The 18,136-nt window shown below is 42.5% G+C and overlaps 1 protein-coding gene across 2 annotated transcripts; it reads left to right on the top strand.

Annotated features, from left to right (window-relative positions):
• Window position 1: 1 nt before the first annotated feature.
• RB195_009904 (uncharacterized protein) lies at window positions 2-17,911 on the top strand (the record flags this gene model as incomplete). 2 transcript variants are annotated; one of them, XM_064190668.1, is made up of 29 exons in its annotated part: window positions 2-44; window positions 324-460; window positions 522-799; window positions 3,505-3,586; window positions 3,650-3,772; window positions 3,833-3,985; window positions 4,246-4,363; window positions 4,425-4,531; window positions 4,585-4,683; window positions 5,046-5,157; window positions 7,731-7,921; window positions 7,983-8,051; window positions 8,828-8,956; window positions 10,284-10,391; window positions 11,226-11,255; window positions 11,334-11,414; window positions 12,626-12,784; window positions 12,841-12,984; window positions 13,044-13,259; window positions 13,316-13,436; window positions 13,494-13,599; window positions 13,679-13,832; window positions 13,886-13,984; window positions 14,250-14,393; window positions 14,484-14,582; window positions 14,837-14,911; window positions 15,389-15,496; window positions 16,858-17,033; window positions 17,638-17,911. In XM_064190668.1, the coding sequence occupies 29 exons, from the start codon at window positions 2-4 to the stop codon at window positions 17,909-17,911; spliced, it is 3,735 nt and encodes a 1,244-aa protein (XP_064048250.1). The 2 variants fall into 2 exon arrangements, with proteins under 2 accessions (XP_064048250.1, XP_064048251.1); XM_064190667.1 differs by having other exon boundaries at window positions 43-125; window positions 316-460.
• Between the last annotated feature and the right edge of the window lie 225 nt (window positions 17,912-18,136).

Below are 18,136 nucleotides of genomic sequence, written 5' to 3'. Positions count from 1 at the left end.
TATGGGCTTTGGCGGCGTGCTGGACGACAGCATCTTTTTGCAATGTATGGGAAGCTTTCGCCATATAACAGTGCAGGTTATATAGCTCGTACGTTCCCAATGCGTACACTCGAACGCCTGATTGCGTTTAGTTAAAGCAGGGCCACCACGTGCAGGTAGCAATCAGACTCGTATTACCGGCCCCATACATATATATATATATATATATATATATATATATATATGTATATATATATATATATATATATATATATATGCATATATATATACTATACTATACTATATATTTATCTGTTTGAAATGAATCAAATTAAGGAGTCAAGTTTCGCTTCTTCTTATTTGCGATATCGTTCGCGCATCGTCTGACGTTGACTGGACCGAGGCTACGCCGCGCTTACTCCATGCTGCGGTCCTTTCCTTAGACTCGCTCCGTCCAGCTCTTTGTCGACATGCAAGACAAGTACGTGAATTATCTTTTGCAACTACTTGAACATATCACTCCATTCTGTGAGCTTTTCCAGACTATAATCAATGTAGCGCTGCTTCACGCAGATCAAGCCACTTTGGCTCATGTGTCTGGGATGTTGCTGAAACATCAGATGTGTCGCTCCGTGTCGGATGAGTCGGGGTTCAGAACTATGGTGACTTCATTTTGTGATGCGGTACCTACCCGAGGTGTATCGCCAACTTTCGCAAAAGTTGCTGCTGAGGAATACAGAAATATGCTGCTCAACAGCAATTCGCTATTTTCATCGCAGAGCGACCTCATCATGGCTCTTGTGTTCTGTCTTAGTGAGAAGTAAGTTTGATCTTTCATAATACGCCGATTTTAATGTATAAAGAAAGAGAAAGTTCAATGCTAGTCAGCCAGTTAATTAGCAGGTGATGTTTGTTACAGCTGTATTGAAGATCACAGATTGCAATGAGCCTTAAACAAAAGGATTTATGCACAAGCTATGGCTAAATATATCTCCAACTGATCCTTTGTCCTGAAATCTCCCACAATTGAAAAGAAATTTATGCGCACATTTTTAGTACGTTATCATGCTACGGGTTAACGTCAGAAATTACAGAAGAAATACAGAAATTGAGTAAGATGCGTACATAGGTTAGGAGGGTTAGCTTAGATTACATAATATTAGGTGGAGGAGAAAGTTTGGAAAAGTTTGTCAATCTTTTCTGCTTTATTTTCTTCTTCATTATGGGGTAAAAATTAGCCAGCAACATATTCATCATTGTAAGTTACTGCAGTGATCACCTATGGAGAGGTCAGCGATTCTCTTCTCGCAAAAGTGGGAAGGGTGGCTAATCAAAGGGAGCTAATTTGGAAGGGTATAGTCGCGAACTGCTGCGCCTCATACTACCTCTTCAAGCTCTTTCTGATATGTCTCCTTTGCTACACGGAGCGAACGTCACCGTAGAGGAGGCGTGTTAACGCTCGTCTCGATCGTTTTTCTCGAACAGCTTCAGCAACTTTCTGGAGCTGAGTGGATTAGATAACGGAAATGGGTGTCTATCCTTGCGAGAGAAACTCAAAATAGAGCATTCCTGTTGAATCCCAGAAGATATTTCGAACAAGTATCTTTGAAGACCGTGTCTTCTTACCCGAAGCGGGAGAACCAGCGGTGACAGTTGTAGTGGCGCCATCCCCAAATGTGCAGCTGATGTTCCTGACGGCTGTCGAGACTGCAGTGACACATCGCCAGTCGTAGACGGCGATGATCTGATGCTGATATTTTCAAATTAACATCGTGAATGAAGTCAAGAAGGGCCACGCGCCTTCATGTATCTTTTGAGAAGAGCTCTGAGAATAATCTACAGCTAATTCATGATACATCATAGTTAACGACCAGTATGTTAAAAATTTTAGTCTATTTAATGTTTCTCAAAACTTTCTTCCCATCCTAATATTTTTATATGACCAGGAGGTTCTAGCAGGTTGAACAAAAATTTCATCGCACTCCAGAAGTATAGACAATTGCGATATCCGTTTCCCGAGATTGAATATCAACCAGTGACGCATTCTACATGAGAGGTAGGAATAATTCGTGGAGTACTACTTTTTCGGACCAGAAATCAGCACAGTGGGGCTGAAAAGTATTTTAAGGTCGGTTTTGAGGTCTTTGAAACAAGTGTAGTTTTTTGGTTAAGGAATTCTTTTGTGGGCCCGAAATAGATGGCAATTTAAAGGTGCAAAAATACGGATTCTCCGGCTTGGAAGCGTTTCACTTGCGGAGCTGCGCAATGCAAACGTCGGTAGTCATACTATTCTTTATCAACAACTTTCAGCAGAGCATCCCCTTGTGAGTTGCACAAGCAGCAAACCCATGAAGTGATCCTAGTTTTGCTCTGGTTGGAGCGAAAGGCGTCTGCGCGCTTGAGGTAGAAGTGGGTTGTTGTCGCCTGTGGTCTTTTGCCTTTCTCTAGAAGCACAGGACCGGTTACTGTGAAACAGCACTTGTACTTATAAAAGAAGTTCCATCAAAGATATGGCTTTTCATTTTGAAACGAAAGGTGCTTTTTTGAGCACAGAACTCATTTTTAGTGTAGAGGAAAGCCGTTGAACCTCAGGACGTACTCGAATACCCAGTAAAACGGCTTGGTCTGGGCTGAAAAACCCGCAATTCCTTGATCGTGTAAGGAAATACTTTGGTCAATCTGACACACGCAAACTAAAACACAGCATTGATAAAAATTTATACTGTACATAAAAAATAAGATTCTTTTAACTACCCGTTTACGCATTTTCTAACATTCTTTTCTCATTTTTCGAAACACAATTAATACTTTCACAGTTTGTGAAATATGATCAATTTGTCTTAGAGTTATTAATAATACCTTTGACGCCCAATCTATTTTCCCCATGTTCGAATACCTTGCGAATTAAGGGCCTCATTCACAATTTATTTTAATCTCACATTCCTCTGTACATTTGTAATACTGGTTCTAGCTTATTAGACTTCAATAGTGTATTTATAAGCGCTCTCTTTGTATACTTCGTAGCTTATTTCCTTTATCTTCACCTCCTAGAATTATCTCTTTTTCATTTCTTTCCTATTCTTTTTCTTATCTTTTTTATTTCTTTCCTATTCTTTTTTTCTTATAGTACTCGTAAGCTGTGTGATTCTGCAAGGTTTTTCTCATTTCGAAATTCTCGTTCTTATATAACGTTATTGGGTTCATCCACGATTTTGCTTTTCATATTTGAAACTTGAGTTATTCATCTATCATTTTTTATGCTATAGAACTATAGTTATGAGCATTCACTTAAAACTATCCTCTGAACATTATTACATTGTTAGGAGCGAACTTGGAACTTGCCACCTTATTTGCTTCTCATGCAATGGTTGAGGTTCGAGACGAAGACTTAGCAACTAATTTAATTAGTTTACGAGTCTTAAATATAGCATGTAGTTACAACGTTTAGGCCCTCATTAACGGGATAAAATAATTCTGAGCTTTACCAATAATGGTTGTTTTTCATTTCATTTATTGATTCTCTAGCATGGACAGCCCTCTATGGCACAATGAAGATGCTACTCCACGTTGTTGGAAAGTTCCCAGCGCAACGCATCTAACCTGCTTGGTATGTGTTCTTACTATATTTTTAGTCTTGCATTTCAAGGTAATACATTTTCTCTTCGATTAGGTTCGTCATCTGGCTGAACTTTTCCTGCCTTCCATTCCTTTACTGCCAGTGGTGTGGACTCAGATTGCAATGCGAATGGCCTTAACTACAACACAGCGGCACGCTGCTGGTCGATGTTTTCAGGTTCCCGGTTTTCGTTTTTCGAAAGTCTCTAGTTAGGACGTTTCACAGCATTCCTTTTAGATAGTTTCATCGTTGTGTCAACCCCCTGGCGCTTGGATTCCATCACTAATCAGTAGATTAGTGGAGACGGCTGGTGAGACTCACGAAGATACGCAGGCTTACGTGACGGACTTGCTGCTTTGTCTCCTCAGCAGCGCACCCCACCTGAATCCGGTATGCTCCATTTTATTTGCTTTCTGAAGTTATGCTTACACTGTTGGACTTGAACTCAGTAGAAATGCCATGTGACTGTCATGAAGGTAAACAAGTTTGGAAAAATGAGGGTATAAGAATTAATCTGACTTGAAACGTTTGCTTGATTGACCCACATTGAAAATGTTGTTTCTTATAGAACTGAGCTGTATTCATATTCATTCAGACACTAACTTCGCCTCCCTTTAAGTTTATCAACAAGTTAAGAAAGTTGTTTTTAGCTCCTTGATACTCCGCTGCTCCCTTCAGCATCTCCTACTCATGCAAGGTCAACTTCATACACACCTGCTCTACTTCGACAGTCAGTGCTCAGCCAGAAGCTTCACCAGGAAAGAAAGGGTTAGACATTTCGAGGTTGTTCTTTGGAAACGAAAATACATTCTTATCATATTCACTGCAGATGCTCGGCTATCGCTACTGCTATCTGAGGAGGAGTCTAGATTGGGTACTGCATTGATGAGGAGCAAGAGTGCGGACCAACTTAAAAGCGATGCTGAAGGAGATGAGGTAACTATTTTGCACAGCATTTAGACTACTCGAAACTATAGTGAATTCTTCAGGAGGCAACAGCTCGAATGCAGATTTGCGCCATAGCCGTAGCATTACTCGAGAGTGGTGTGGACAACGAATTTCTTCTTGCAATCAATCTTCTGGAAAAGGTTCGTAATCATTCGTATAGTGGTCGATCCCTGCTGCTCTGGTCACTATGAAGGCCGCGATGCTGTGACGGGTAGCCGTGCTCGTCATCGCACCGGGTGCATGGTTATGATTTACGATCGCGCGCTACCGCATATCCGCTTTTGAAGCGACGCGAGCAGTCACCCTCGAGTAAATTGGCAATGATTGTCTGCTGAGGGTGTGCAAGGTATTGTGAACTATCCTGAGCCTGTCATAGAAGAAGGTCGATGAGCGCACGCGATCGCGCCGCATATTTGAAGTTAACAGAATTGTCGTAGATGCATATTATGAGGAAAACAGTTTGATTTCCAAGATTTCCAAACCATTCAATATTTTTATTCAGATTCTAGACACTTCTGCACCTCATAAATCACGATGTCTGCAAAAGTTGGAGAAAACCATAAACCAGCTGGATTGGAAAGGATTTGGTGGTATCGTCGGTCTGCTGTCCAGAGGTTAGTGTGAAACTTTCATCTTAGTCTTATTGGGAATTTCTGCGTCAATTTTCTCATATCAGAGAATATTTGATTGTCATCATATCCGTACGAGTTTTGATTTGTGAAAAGGTTGAATAGACGAAAAAGGTGCTCAATGGCAACACCTGCAGCAGCATGATGACACAGGCACGACAAAGATTACTTCTGAATTAAATATAGATCTTGAAAAATATGGACAATTTCCAAGATCCTTTTGCTCATCTGTTTTGAAAACTGTCATGAGTCCGAGGTTTTCGGCAGGCTTCTCGCGCGCTCATTTTCTTCAACATAATTTGGTGTTGCTTTGATGAACTGTTACCAATAACATTAACTAGGTAGAACGAAAATGCACCGTGACCTACTGATAGCTGTTACACTCAGTATTAAGTTCGATTTCGCTCGTTCAAATTGATACGGAATGTGGCTCAGTTAACTACGCTCAGTTAAGTTAAATTTTGAGTTGGTGTTGAGAAAGCTACGGATACTCACCCTTAGACGTTGTATTAATTCCTAATCTGTAGTATTCGGAGAAGATAAGCATATCGATCCGGAAATACTAGTTTAAAGGTTGGAAATAGGGTTGGTTTGAAACAAAATGGTTCAGTAAAGTTTTCCCTCAAATTTTTCGACGAACTCAGTCCTCATGACGACGAAGTAGAAGTATGGTTTGGAAAGCGTTTTTTTAATACTGACCTACAAAGTTTCATAGTATGCAAATCCGGAATCATGAACCTGCAATAATTTTCTCCTATATCTGCTCGGTACCGGTATTCGCAAATAGTATGTCGTTGACTTACTTATATGACTTTTCCAACCTATTTTTTTATGTCTTCTACACACAATATCTGTGAACAAATTTGGTAGCGATTGCGCATTTTGATAGGACAGAACGTCATTTCGCCATTTCAAGAGATCATGTACACCTTTTGCATTAGCACTGCGACGGTAAAGGTACAGCCAAAGAATCAAACATGAAAGTGAGGTTGAATTTTGCACGTCTAAATTTTTCTTCCAAAAATATATTTCTTTTTTGCAGAAAAGAAATTGCGATACGCACAGTAAAATAGGTTGACTATGTTTGAGAATCGTGATTTTCGAAGAGTTAAGCAATGGGAAAATGAGAAAATAATGGATTTACTCTGAAAAGATTAATGATTGGCCTGTACTTGGGTGGGGCCTTAGCCTGAGTACTGTTATAACACGTCTCATTATGTACCTTTTGGATGAGGCAAAGGACTATGTACATGAAAGTTTTGGGAAGATAAAATTGCGAGTTTTGAAGTTTTGCATTCATAAGTCATCTGGGGCTCATAACTGAGGCTTGAATTTTGAAATAATCATCAGTGCCGACTCTTCTAGCTCCAAATGCTAAAACATCTTGGAAAATACCGAAAACTTTTTGGTAAACTTAGCCAGTTCCATCCAGTTTGTTTGATGTCACGTGAAAGGTAGTACATGTCAAAACATACCTTACCTAATTTCAGGGTAAGCTAGATTTTTTGTTAATTTGTGCAAAATCGAATGCCTGAAACCCAGGAGATACTAAAAGTTAGCTGAACCATACTGATGGCTTCTCCATCCCGGCTTATCCATCCACCTATGTCGATTTTTCTCCTCAAGTACAGGATATAAGCACCCTAATGGAGGTTCATTCGATTCATTATTGTGCAACGTGTCAATGGTTGAAGTTTTGCCACATGACTACCTCCAGCTGTAAATTGTGCTGGTGCTGACAAGTTACTCTGATTTATTAATTTGAGTAGAAGATTGTCAGTAGATTAGATTTCGCTGCATAGATTGTGCGCTCGAAGATTGATTGCTGTCGAAGCTTCGAGGCAAATTATGTGAGAATTTCCTTTACTGCCAAGGCACCTTCTTTGGAGCTTTCTAAAAATAACTCTGCTTTATTGCTTCGTAAGTTTAGAAGCTTTTAATCGTTCGATTCCACTGCAATGTTGGTGTGGTAGTGTCTCTGCGTTTTCTTACCCCTTCCCACCTTACGCTCCCTGTCTACGAACATGTCTTGTAATTGTGCGGCTGTCGGTTTGATTACATCTACAACACTTCAATTAGATTATCGTTGTGATGTTTTGTTCGCGGCCTTCATCGTCGAATTTTATGGTTCGTTTGGCAGACAACATCACCTCCACTCTAATGTACCGTTCGGTTTTCGTGATTAGTGGTTATCATATCCATGATCCGCCAAGCAAATGTGCAAGGAAAAGGTAATGCAATGAATAAGTGGAAAGAAAACAATGTGGAAAGGCAGGATTTTGTGAGTATAAGGGTGTCGTTCTATAGTTGCGAACAGCAGTCGCGCCATAATGTGTATGTGTGATGGGGAGGTTTTAAAACATTTCTCTCTTCCATAGTTGCAGAAGAGTCGAATCTAATGGTGCATTTACTTGGAAGATGCGTTCGTACTACTATGGCTTCCATTTGGTCTTTGAGTAGATTTTACCACTGCATCCTAGATGTGCCAAAGTGGAGTAACACTCTTCGCACAATATTTAGATAGTGCTTAGCTTCACAACATCCTTTGAAGTATTTAGGTGCTGTTGTTGCTTCGGCCTATGAAACATCGATCCAGGCTCTTACAAGGATTATTGATGTTCTGGATGAACCAGTTGTCGGTGGTCGAGACTCTCTGGGGCTTGTCATCTGCCACGTTTTGCCATATCTACTGTTCAACTTCGATGCTCCAAATTCGCTTTGCGTTCTAGTATGCACTGTCCTGATACAGGTACTTGAACGGTATTGTTTTTTTGTTGCGTGCACCCATTTTCCGATTCCTTGCTGTTAAGTACTGCACGGACGAACTGAAGAGGCTAGAGCTCGAACAAGCAGATCATCCGCTGAACAATTTGGCCACGGTCAGTTTTTTCACCCCACCTTTTCTTTTGTTCGAAGACCATATTTGTTCTTAACGTTTTAAAGAACTATTTTTAAATTTGGAAGTTTTCAGTCGCTTACGAAGGACAAGTCTCTACACTTTTTGTGATGTCGTGTAATTTTGTTTGTAGGTAGTTCTGGTCTAAAATAATTGCCTCAGAATTCTGGCGCCATGTGGATCTTGTTGAACACAAAAACGCAATTTCGTTTCAGTTGCATCATCACGTTGCAGTGTTTTCGACTGACTTCGTTTTACTAATTGTTTGAAAGTCGCCTACATTCACTGATGCGGTACCAGAAATCAAAAAGGCGTTTAACCAAATTTGTTTTTCTGCAACATCTCATATATTGTTATGCTTCACAATGGTGGAAGAATATAAGCTAAGTAAACATGAAAAGGAAGCTTGGTATATTTTAGCACTATCACATGGGTTTTTCTAAATTTTCTTTTTTTGTCGCGTGAAAAGTTTGTCATGCTCAGTCTTGGGGTTATTGCGAATATTTGTGTGCATCTGACACTCCTGTAATTGTTGAGTAGCATTCTATTTCTTAGTCGCATTAGAATGTTACACATTATAAGAAGCGATTATTAATGCCTCATATCATGTATGGAAATGAGTATTCATCGTCATTTGAATTAAGCCGCCCTACAAATTCTGAGCAAGATGTGAAATACCTAAAAGGAAAGAAAGAAGCGGGAAAACAAAATCAGCTAACAGTAATACGTCGATCATTCGTTATTTGAACTTACTTCCAGATGCTGCTGCAGTACACCACGAAATCCTTTTCTAAGGATCGCTACCAGTGGTCGAAGTGTGTATTGCAATATCTATGCGAAGCGATTGATGGAGCGATAGTGCTTCAAATGATTGTGCTGCTAGCGGAGGTATGTCTTCTCCCTCTCCTGTGTTGACAGATACATTCCCTCCCACAGTACGACAGTTAAAATTGTCCTATTCAGCTGTTATTTCTAGAGGTGACATGAGAGCGTAATTAATGTTGATGTCATTGTGTGTACGTTCGCCTTGACGAATCGAAATGATGCGCTCCGAGATAAGGTTGAACTTCGGATATGCCCAGACGGCGCGCAACGCTTGCGCAACCGTAATTGTAAGTGACGTGCTGCGACTACGCTAGCTAATTGAATTTGTTTTGAATAGTTGTGAGATCAGAGCACCTCCACGCTTGCAAGATTAAAAATCTCCAAGAATTTTGAAAGATGCAGTTACGAGATAAGCTCTAACGTTGCTCAAAAGAGGGACGGAAGGTGCGGTTGCATAATTGGTAGGTCATGATTCGAGTAGAAGTTCTTATTGCCTGTTTTGATTCGAGTTAAAAGTTCCTACATCTTGCCTGTCATGCTTCAGTCTTGTCCATTAGTGGCGCTGCTTTGAAGGATTTGGTAGTCTTTTCTGGTGTTTGAGGGAATGGGCAGGCAGTTAGCAGCCGGGAGCCCATATTTGATGGAGGACTTCCCGGCGTCATTCGTTAGATTGCCTTCCATGACGGCGCGGCAACACTTCCGCTGCCATTGACGCCGTCGACAAGTTGTTAATGATGTATGACTTGTGGTGACGAGAAGAACAGTTTGTATCCTTTCGCATCGTTATGGTTTTTTTGTGGCTGTAAAGTTACGCTTATCCAAAAGAGAGGACGTGGGATTCAGATGTTTCGAGGAGATTAGAGCATGTAGTCTATCGTGTTATCTTCTTTCCGGTGCTGGAGAGGTGCAAATTAGCGGCCCTCCCACAAGGCGTCAGATTTTATCTTCTATAAAGTACTGTGTTTACTGTGGGAAACCCATCTCAACAGTTGTAATTTATTGAGACTGTTCGAAATTTGGCAGAGGAAAAATAAATGTAATGAAGCCATTGTTATGATGCGATTTCCTGCTTAGGGATTAAATACAAGCTTACATAAACATATATTTCGATAATCAATCCCTAATATGCTCCAGTTGCGTCAAAATTGTGTTGAAATCTTCACCAGGTTCGAAAATTACTCATTATGGTACAACCATTGAGCATATTAGCCATACCACACCTATTTCTTGAAATAGCACGTGACCAACAGGAACCAGATCGACATCGGTGATCCTAACTAAATGGTCTAGAAATTTAATTTTTTAATCATATACTAGCAAAATTAATGATTTCGGTAAACGTTTTGTATTTCCATTGATTGGTTTCATCAACACGCAGAGCTATTTGCAGATGCTGGAGAAAGGAACGTCTTCTATGCATGTCTACGTGTTGCACATGTTGTACCTACTACTTCTCAGGCGAGAGGCCGTGAGCGCATCTCTAGTCATCAACGCACAGGTTTCTTTTTTAAAAATTGTTTTTCATGCTTTCTACAGAACACCCAGAGCGCTTCGCTTCCCTGACATTGGTCTGCTCATTGGCTCAGTTACTATCGAAACAATCGTCTGCACCTGGCCTTTTGAGGTGCCGTTCTTTCGCACCATGTGATTCGGGGGCCGACAGTAATCCGCTTCGGTGACTTGTTGCGCAGCGCAGTCCAACATATTGTGACTATTAAGGAATTACGTTAATCGCTGAGTAGCGCGCCAGAAATTGCTCCTCGTTTGTGGTGGGTTGTTTCTGGAGAGTAGTTTGTGCGGTCCGGACAGCCGCGTCGCGTGAACACGATCGTAACTCGCTGTTTATATGCGTTTCTAGCACAACATTTGTGCACTTAGACTGCCACCGCTGTGTCAGCTGGCTGAGTCGTGAATTGCATAAAGTGGTCGTGAGGATTTCATTCGTGATATTAACTTAGTCCTCTTTAAATGGTGTACAACGAAACTCTTGTATACCTAAAAACCTAACTCATTTGCGTTGGTCCCTCGCGATTCGTTATGCGATGCGGCCATCGCACTACTATAACCGGCATGAACTCGTTTATGAGCCCGCGTGTTCATCTAATGATTGCCGGGAAAGCCTTTTTACATAGTTTACGACATTTTGATAGGCGCGCACCATATTGTTCGCAGGCGGCCTCGCGAATCGTCGTCCACTAATCGCACACACAGCCGGACAATTCGTCTACACCTCATTCATACAGCTCTTTTCGCAAGATAATCATAGGATAAAGTGAAAGGAACATTACGAAAAGCTCAGTTTTCTAACGAATGAATTTCGTCGTTTTTTCAGGTCACACGGAGTGTTGCGCGACATGTACAGGTTAGTACGATTTCCAAATGTTAATTTACATAAAGCTCGTTGTGTAAGGTGGTTGTGAGACGTTGTTTTTATTTTCAGGGAGCAAATTGGCGAGAAGCAGCCCGTATATATAAGGTAATCGTTGAACAATGGCAAAATACCGAGAGAGATAATAATACGGTGAGTGCAGATGGTACTGTATGCATTCTTGCCTATTTGTAATAACTGTTAACTTACGCTTACAAACAAAATAACTTGAATCTACTCAAAGAAAAGACTTAGATGCATCCTCTACTAACCCTTCTCAGCTGGGTTATTTGAATTTGACCTTTTCGCTGTGAATTCATCCACTGTACGCAACGAGCGCGGTTTTGTGTGCGTCACAAAAATCTGTCGCCAGACAGTGTCTGCTGACAGTGACCAAGTCTATCATATGTTACAATAAATGGTGTCACTGGTGTTAAGCTTGTTCTCTTTTCGTGAAAAATCTGCGCTGTGACGGTATACTGTAGGTGATCAGCTCACTTCATTACTCTAGAAGCGTACTCGTCAGATATGTACTCGTTCGGTTGCCACACTCATGCACAGCGAATTCAATATTAGAAAAAAGTAGTTGGGAAGCGTTTCATGAAGCAGCGCATTTTTCTCCTGCAGTCCCATCAATCACTACATGCACGCACACTATGCTCGCTGTAGAACGGTACAACAAATACGTCTGATCAGGATTGTATTGACGACAGAAGGTCGTCACAAAATGCATTCAACTTTTTAATGGGGTATCTTCGCTTTGAAGATAGCATCTTTAGCGGGTGGCCAGCACCGAGCCAGCAGTGTCCCTTCGTTGCCGCCGCGCTTAATGTGTCCAACACCTGGCGCTGTTCGGGGCATGAAATCCGACCCTGCTTCGTCACAGAATGTTGTTAAATTGTTAATGACCTCTCCGCTGCGACAATTCCGTAGTCCTTTCAACCCACCGCCTAAAAAGAAACATATGTACCGTATGTTATTAGTGATCGGCTAAGCCACGTAATTGTTGTGCCTGGTCTGAAGCTGTGCCAGATTGTTGAGAGGAATTTGCTGATAAAAATTAGCTAGATTGGATTGAAAGTGAAAATACGCTCTATAACAGTTGCTGAGGCATAACAGTGCGTTATAAGTAAGCCCATATAGTTTTTGAATCATGTTGAAGGTATTATTCTTGAGGGGTAGAAGGTAAAATAGAGTCAAAGGAACTTTCACTGTTTCTTGGAAAAGTGCGATTATAAACATGTGGTTCTTTCCAGTATCTTTTTAAAGGTTGTACTAATCAAGTTTAAAAAAGAATAGATAAAATAAAGAAAAATAACAAGAATAAAACAAAATATCAGGTAAAATTAACAGCCACTATTCAGGGAGGCGAGTCAACTTCAGAATTTGAACTTGATCTTTCTCTCGTATCTGCCGTCTGCGGCTCCAGACCCAGCCCGCAGTCACCACGAAAAAATGTTTCCACTCTTGATACAACTGGAACAAGCACTATTGGAAGCGTTAAGAAATCTGCTCCCCCACATGTAAGTTTGAACTTTTTTCGTGGCACCTTCGAATTCCGTGTGAGCAACTGCCTCAGGTGCGGGTGCGTGATCGGCTGGTTGGTCTGCTGTCCGCTTCAGGACTCCGAGTTGGGCTTCCTTCTGCAGTTTCTGTAGTGTTCTCTCAGAGCGAACTGGATAGCACTGCCTCTTCTACTGAGAGAATTTGTACCTCTTCTCAGGTACCTGCTTAGTAGTTAGCCATCTATGGGTCTCCTTGAAGTAATCATCTGTTTTCCAGGAAGTTGCCTCGACAACTTCTCTGCCTGATCCCTCAGCAAGCATCACTGATTCGTTCCCGCGTGTGTTTAAAGAGTTCGATTTTTTGGAGGCAGAGCACGACAGCGTTTCCGAAACGGCGGACAGTTGTTTCGGATGGTTGTCCACGATGCGTCCCAGGTCCATTGGAGGCGACGAACCACAACACGATGACGATGCTGATGTTGACGAAGACGAGGTAGGTGTCTCGTTATTTTTTACTGCACTGAACCACCATTTCCTGCTTTTCTACAGGATTCGGAAAGTGCTCAAGCGAATTCGGAAGGAGGAGGAGCATCCACGTCTCGTTTGTCGCGTACGTCGATATCTTCGGATCGAACGCCCTGTCCCTCAGAAGTGGATGAAGAGGAAGATGGTAAGTCGTCGCGTGACTGAATTGTTCATCAACTTGAACTAATAGAAAAAATTGCAGAAGTTGATGACGGATTTGGTGAAGTCTCTTCTCAAGCAGGTGCAGATCAAAAACAAAATAGGTTGAGTCCGCCATCGGCATTATCCAGAGAAGCACTAGAAAAAAGGTGATTTAAGTGCATTATAATCTAATATCAAAGAATTTCTGAAATCAGTTGTATAACACTTTTTGACAATGATTTTTAGACCAACTGACCGTCTAAATGGAGTTGATGAAGAATCAATTGACGGATCTTCTTTCTGCTGTCGCTCAAGAACCTCATTAGGGGAATTCTACTCACCAAAAGCTACTCCAAGCTCTCCTGTGTTCATACAATGTCCACATCATCTCGACGGAAAGGTGTCGTGTCCTTTGGTTGTTGTCTCCTAGAATCCGTGATAGTCTCGCTTTAGGTCGATTCAGCATGGATTTCGCTCGTTACTGAATTACAGGATGACTCCGAGGGCGACCTTACAGCATATTCCACTCTGCTTTTTACTCAACTTTTCAGAGTTAGTGCATTCACACTTTTCAGAGTACCATTCTCTGAGGTTCATACTATTCTCCTTAGGTCTCAGTGTATTTGCCAATACTTAGTCCTCCCAGCACCATGAGATCTCATGGCGCGCTATTTTCGTCACGTTGTCACCCGATCGTGCCTTCTAAGCTAATCTCCTTCACCGTATCAGATTACAAATTTGCGCCCTCTCTGTTCAGAATTTCCCTTGCCCTCCTACAACGATTATTTTTCGGTGAGCTTTAACTACGTGCTTTTAGTCGTGCTGTGGACGCGTGGCCTCGTTACTTAGAGATGCAATGCACGTCTTTTCGTCGCGGCCGTTGGCGCGAATATTCGGCCACGCTCAGGATGTGTTGAGTGGAATGGCAGACTATCCATTTCTTTTTGTTACAGCGCAATATGTAGGTCTTTTTTCGATGTTTTTCCAGTATGCGCTAAACAGATCAGCTTATGTCTTGATTAACATGGAAATTCCCTCCTCTACTTTTCAGCTCCGTTGCTCTGGAATCCTCTCACGTTTGAAACTTTCCTTATTCGAGCTCCGGGAACACTGGGAGACCTTCAATGAACGGAAGGAGCAGAGTATTCGGGTTCGTAAAATAAGCATTAAATTGACCAACTTATATCTCGTTTGTCCCCATGCTACCATCTCTGTCGTTCGCTCTCATTGTTTGCTGTGGATGTTTTCCCAGTAGTCATCTGATTGCAAATTAGCCGCCGCTTTCCGACCGGAGGGCGTGGAAATTGACGAAATTCTACACCAAGAGCTTTCGCCGTCTTCAGCATGACTCCGAGCTACCAATATCCTGTGAACACGAAGTACTGTTGATTTTGCCTTTTATAGGTGTTGAACTCGGTGAAGTCGGCCTACAAACTGAACACTCTTGTTGGTTCAGCATCATCGCTTACAACGAATAGTGTACGTTGTTATTCTCATGAACTTGACTAAGTGAGAAGAGAGAGGGGGAAAATTATGCCTCAGAGATATAATCGCTGACCTATTGTGAAATGTGAGGTTCTATCCTAAAAGGGTGGCCATAGAACTGTGAGATGACTATCCTCATCTGAAGTGCCGTGGCACACCGATTACGACTTCAAACGATTGTTTGTGTTGACCGCTCCAAATAGCTATTCAGAGTAGTGTGCATAAATAGTGAACGGAAGATGGAGTTCTGCTTGTTGGCGCTGGCCTCGTATAACCGGTTTTGTGATGAGTTCTATCTTAATGTGTTGATTGAGACGCCTGGAGTCCACGATTTGCGCGCAGATTATCGTAGAGCGGAAGACGATTAGACACGCGCGCTGACAGCGAATCTGACCCGAGCAACAGGTTGCTGGCAGCGAACATTGGGAGAAGGAACTCTTGCTGCTGTCGCACAGCCGTGATTTTTTTCAGGAAACAGAACTGGGCAAACTACTCAGTAAGCTACTTTTTCAACTAATGCTGATGAGCGACTCGCTCAACGATATGGTTCGCCTTGTCAATGAATCTCATGGAGCTCAGGTAGGCTGAACCTCCTCTTTAAAGCTCTCTATTAAGAGATCATAGAGTGAAATGCGAAATTAGTTTTTTGCATACCATAAAAGGGGCGCCAATAAATCTTCATCGTGAATGCATCGGGTACTATGCCTGTATCCCAGTCAATATGGTTATTATTCTGTTCTACACATTGGCGACATTTTCGTGACACATCTTAGCTCAGACTGTTAGATTCATGTTACCTGCGTGCCGCGCCATGTTTCAAGACGCTGCAATTAAATAAAGATGTGAAAGAAATGAAATTGCTGCAGATTATATTGTTAAGACATCAATTTGTAACAATTTGGGGTGAGCACCAGCATTAAAAAATTTGGCACATTGACAGCAGTTTCGTGCTAATATTCTTCATTTGTTAGCCTTACGCTCCCTTTTCTTTCGACACACTCTCCTTTGACGTGTAGGATTGAATCCTGACGGATCACTGCCTTTGTGTCCGAAGTAGCTTCGGAGCGGCTTTTCTGCTTGAGCTCACACAAGATTTGCCAGCATATGTAAAGCATTGTGTGAGGCTCCATTATGATTTCCAGCCAAATGTGTTACCGTAATCGCCTGCATTGCTTCCGCGAAGTGTGAGCATGCAAGCGCGACCTGCCGTAGGCAGTGTTTGCGTAGATGTAAGACGGCGCGATGGATGTCATGTTTGGTTGGTTGTGTGCTGGTGATTATCCACCTGTCACCAACGACATGTTGCTGTATTTGGAGCCCGATTAGATTTCGCCAGCAGCCGTGTTTGTATGCGCATCCGAACGAGACACCGTACAGTTTGAATGCACATACCGTATGCGAAGACAAACTTCATTGTCCGATTGCGGAGCGTTTGTGTGTGAACATGCTCCGTCCTGCACTGCAATGATAAAGTGCAAGAAGCACCGTTTGTTGCTAAATTAGGAGGACTGGTTGCTGGGATTCACGTTATGGATGGGCTCATACCGACTCAGGGGCAAAATATAGTTGAAATTGTTTCTTGTTTTTGGCAAAACTCGAACTTGCTCATCAATTTTCACCAGTAGAAATGGAAATCAAGGAAACGGCAGTTGCGAAAGCGATTAGCGGAAGTTTTTCTAATCATTTTCTTTTGAACGAGATGTGCGATATTTTCAGGAAAAAGTCAGATTTTCGAGCAAAATCAATCCTTTTTTTAAACGTGACACATCCAAACCATTACGGCTCCACACGTTTCTCATGCTGTTCACGCATTTGCTCTTAGAACTATTTGCAACTTTAAGAACACGTTTGCATTGTTAACCGCATCGTCTCTTTGCTGCTGTAAAGCAGGTGACTGGTAAAAAGAAACCGACTGTGGGTATAACTAACTACCTTTTTAGGCCTACACACTGTCCCCCGCAGTGTTGGATCACCAGCGCGAATTGCTGGTTTGCGTTCCCGACCTGCCTGCATGTGATCCGCATCCATCGCATCCGGAGCACTCGGGCGATTCGCTTGTGCTTCTTATGACCAACAAACGATATTCACAAGCACTCCTGGCTTTGAGGAGTCTCAGGTATGTTAGACGCGACGCGCCGCTTCTAAAACATACTTTTGGGATGGGACCGCACAACTGTTTGCCTAATGCCGCAGTCACTGATCGTACGCTAATATGCAAATTTGTGTAGCGATTAGGCAGCCGCTCTCGGCTACCTGCCGATTATAGAGGGGCCGGTGGGGTGGATCGCCGCCGCTACTAGCATGTTTGTCAACGTGTACGTGATTGAGAGGGTCAAGTGGATAAGCTTAGAAGACGAGTTAACAGAACTCCCTGCAGCTATTAGTACGCAGACGCATTTTCATGAGAAATATGGCGCTCTCTCCTCGGTCCCCGTTGTCCCGCGGCTTCGTCAGCTTGTGCTTTTCGTGCTACCACCTGCGTGACTATGTCGTGTGAGAGATCATAGCGCGTCGCTTGTTGAAATTCGCGGATCATTATTTGCGAGATACTTGTGCGCAGAGGAGGAAAGAGGATTGTGTGCACCGACGCTTAGTAGACGAACTGGCACTCAACGAAGTCGCGCCCCACCCTCGTACTCTTAACCGCAACAACTACGGTAACTGTGCGCTGGTCTGAATTTGGACCTCCAGCAAGGTCGTTCTGATAGTTTTCCTTTCAGAGTGGCATTCGGAGCAGAGTTCGGATGCTGTGAGGCATCCGACATTGATGTGCTTCTCCTGCTGTTCTGCCGAAGCCATTCGTTGAAGGCTTGGGCTCTTGTTGGAGCTGCGCCTGAGGCACTACGGCAGCAAGGCCAAAATTTGCGTGACGCAAACGCAGACGTAGCTTCCGCCGTGCGGCGCTTGGCCTCGGACACCACAACATCACACAGAACATCCACTGCATCATCGTTAACGGAATCGTTCCAAAAGATATCTTACTTGCCCGACTGAAATACTTAGTCTGTATCCTTACACCTATAAAGCTAGTATCTGCAAAGCATTCAACTTTGCAAGTAACATTTAGATGTAGATTAAAAAATTGTGAAATGAACTCACGTCCGTACAACAATTGGTACTGGCCTACTATATAGAACTTCGATGTTGCGTTGAGAAGATCAGATGCGTTGCCATAATTTAAGGGTAAATTCCAAGGGAAGCAAGGATCCCCTGATTAAC

Source organism: Necator americanus, chromosome III, assembly GCF_031761385.1.
Source record: "Necator americanus strain Aroian chromosome III, whole genome shotgun sequence".
NCBI classification, from domain to species: domain Eukaryota; kingdom Metazoa; phylum Nematoda; class Chromadorea; order Rhabditida; family Ancylostomatidae; genus Necator; species Necator americanus.
Note: the sequence above shows the minus strand (reverse complement) of the source record. Positions and strands in the feature narration are given on the sequence as shown.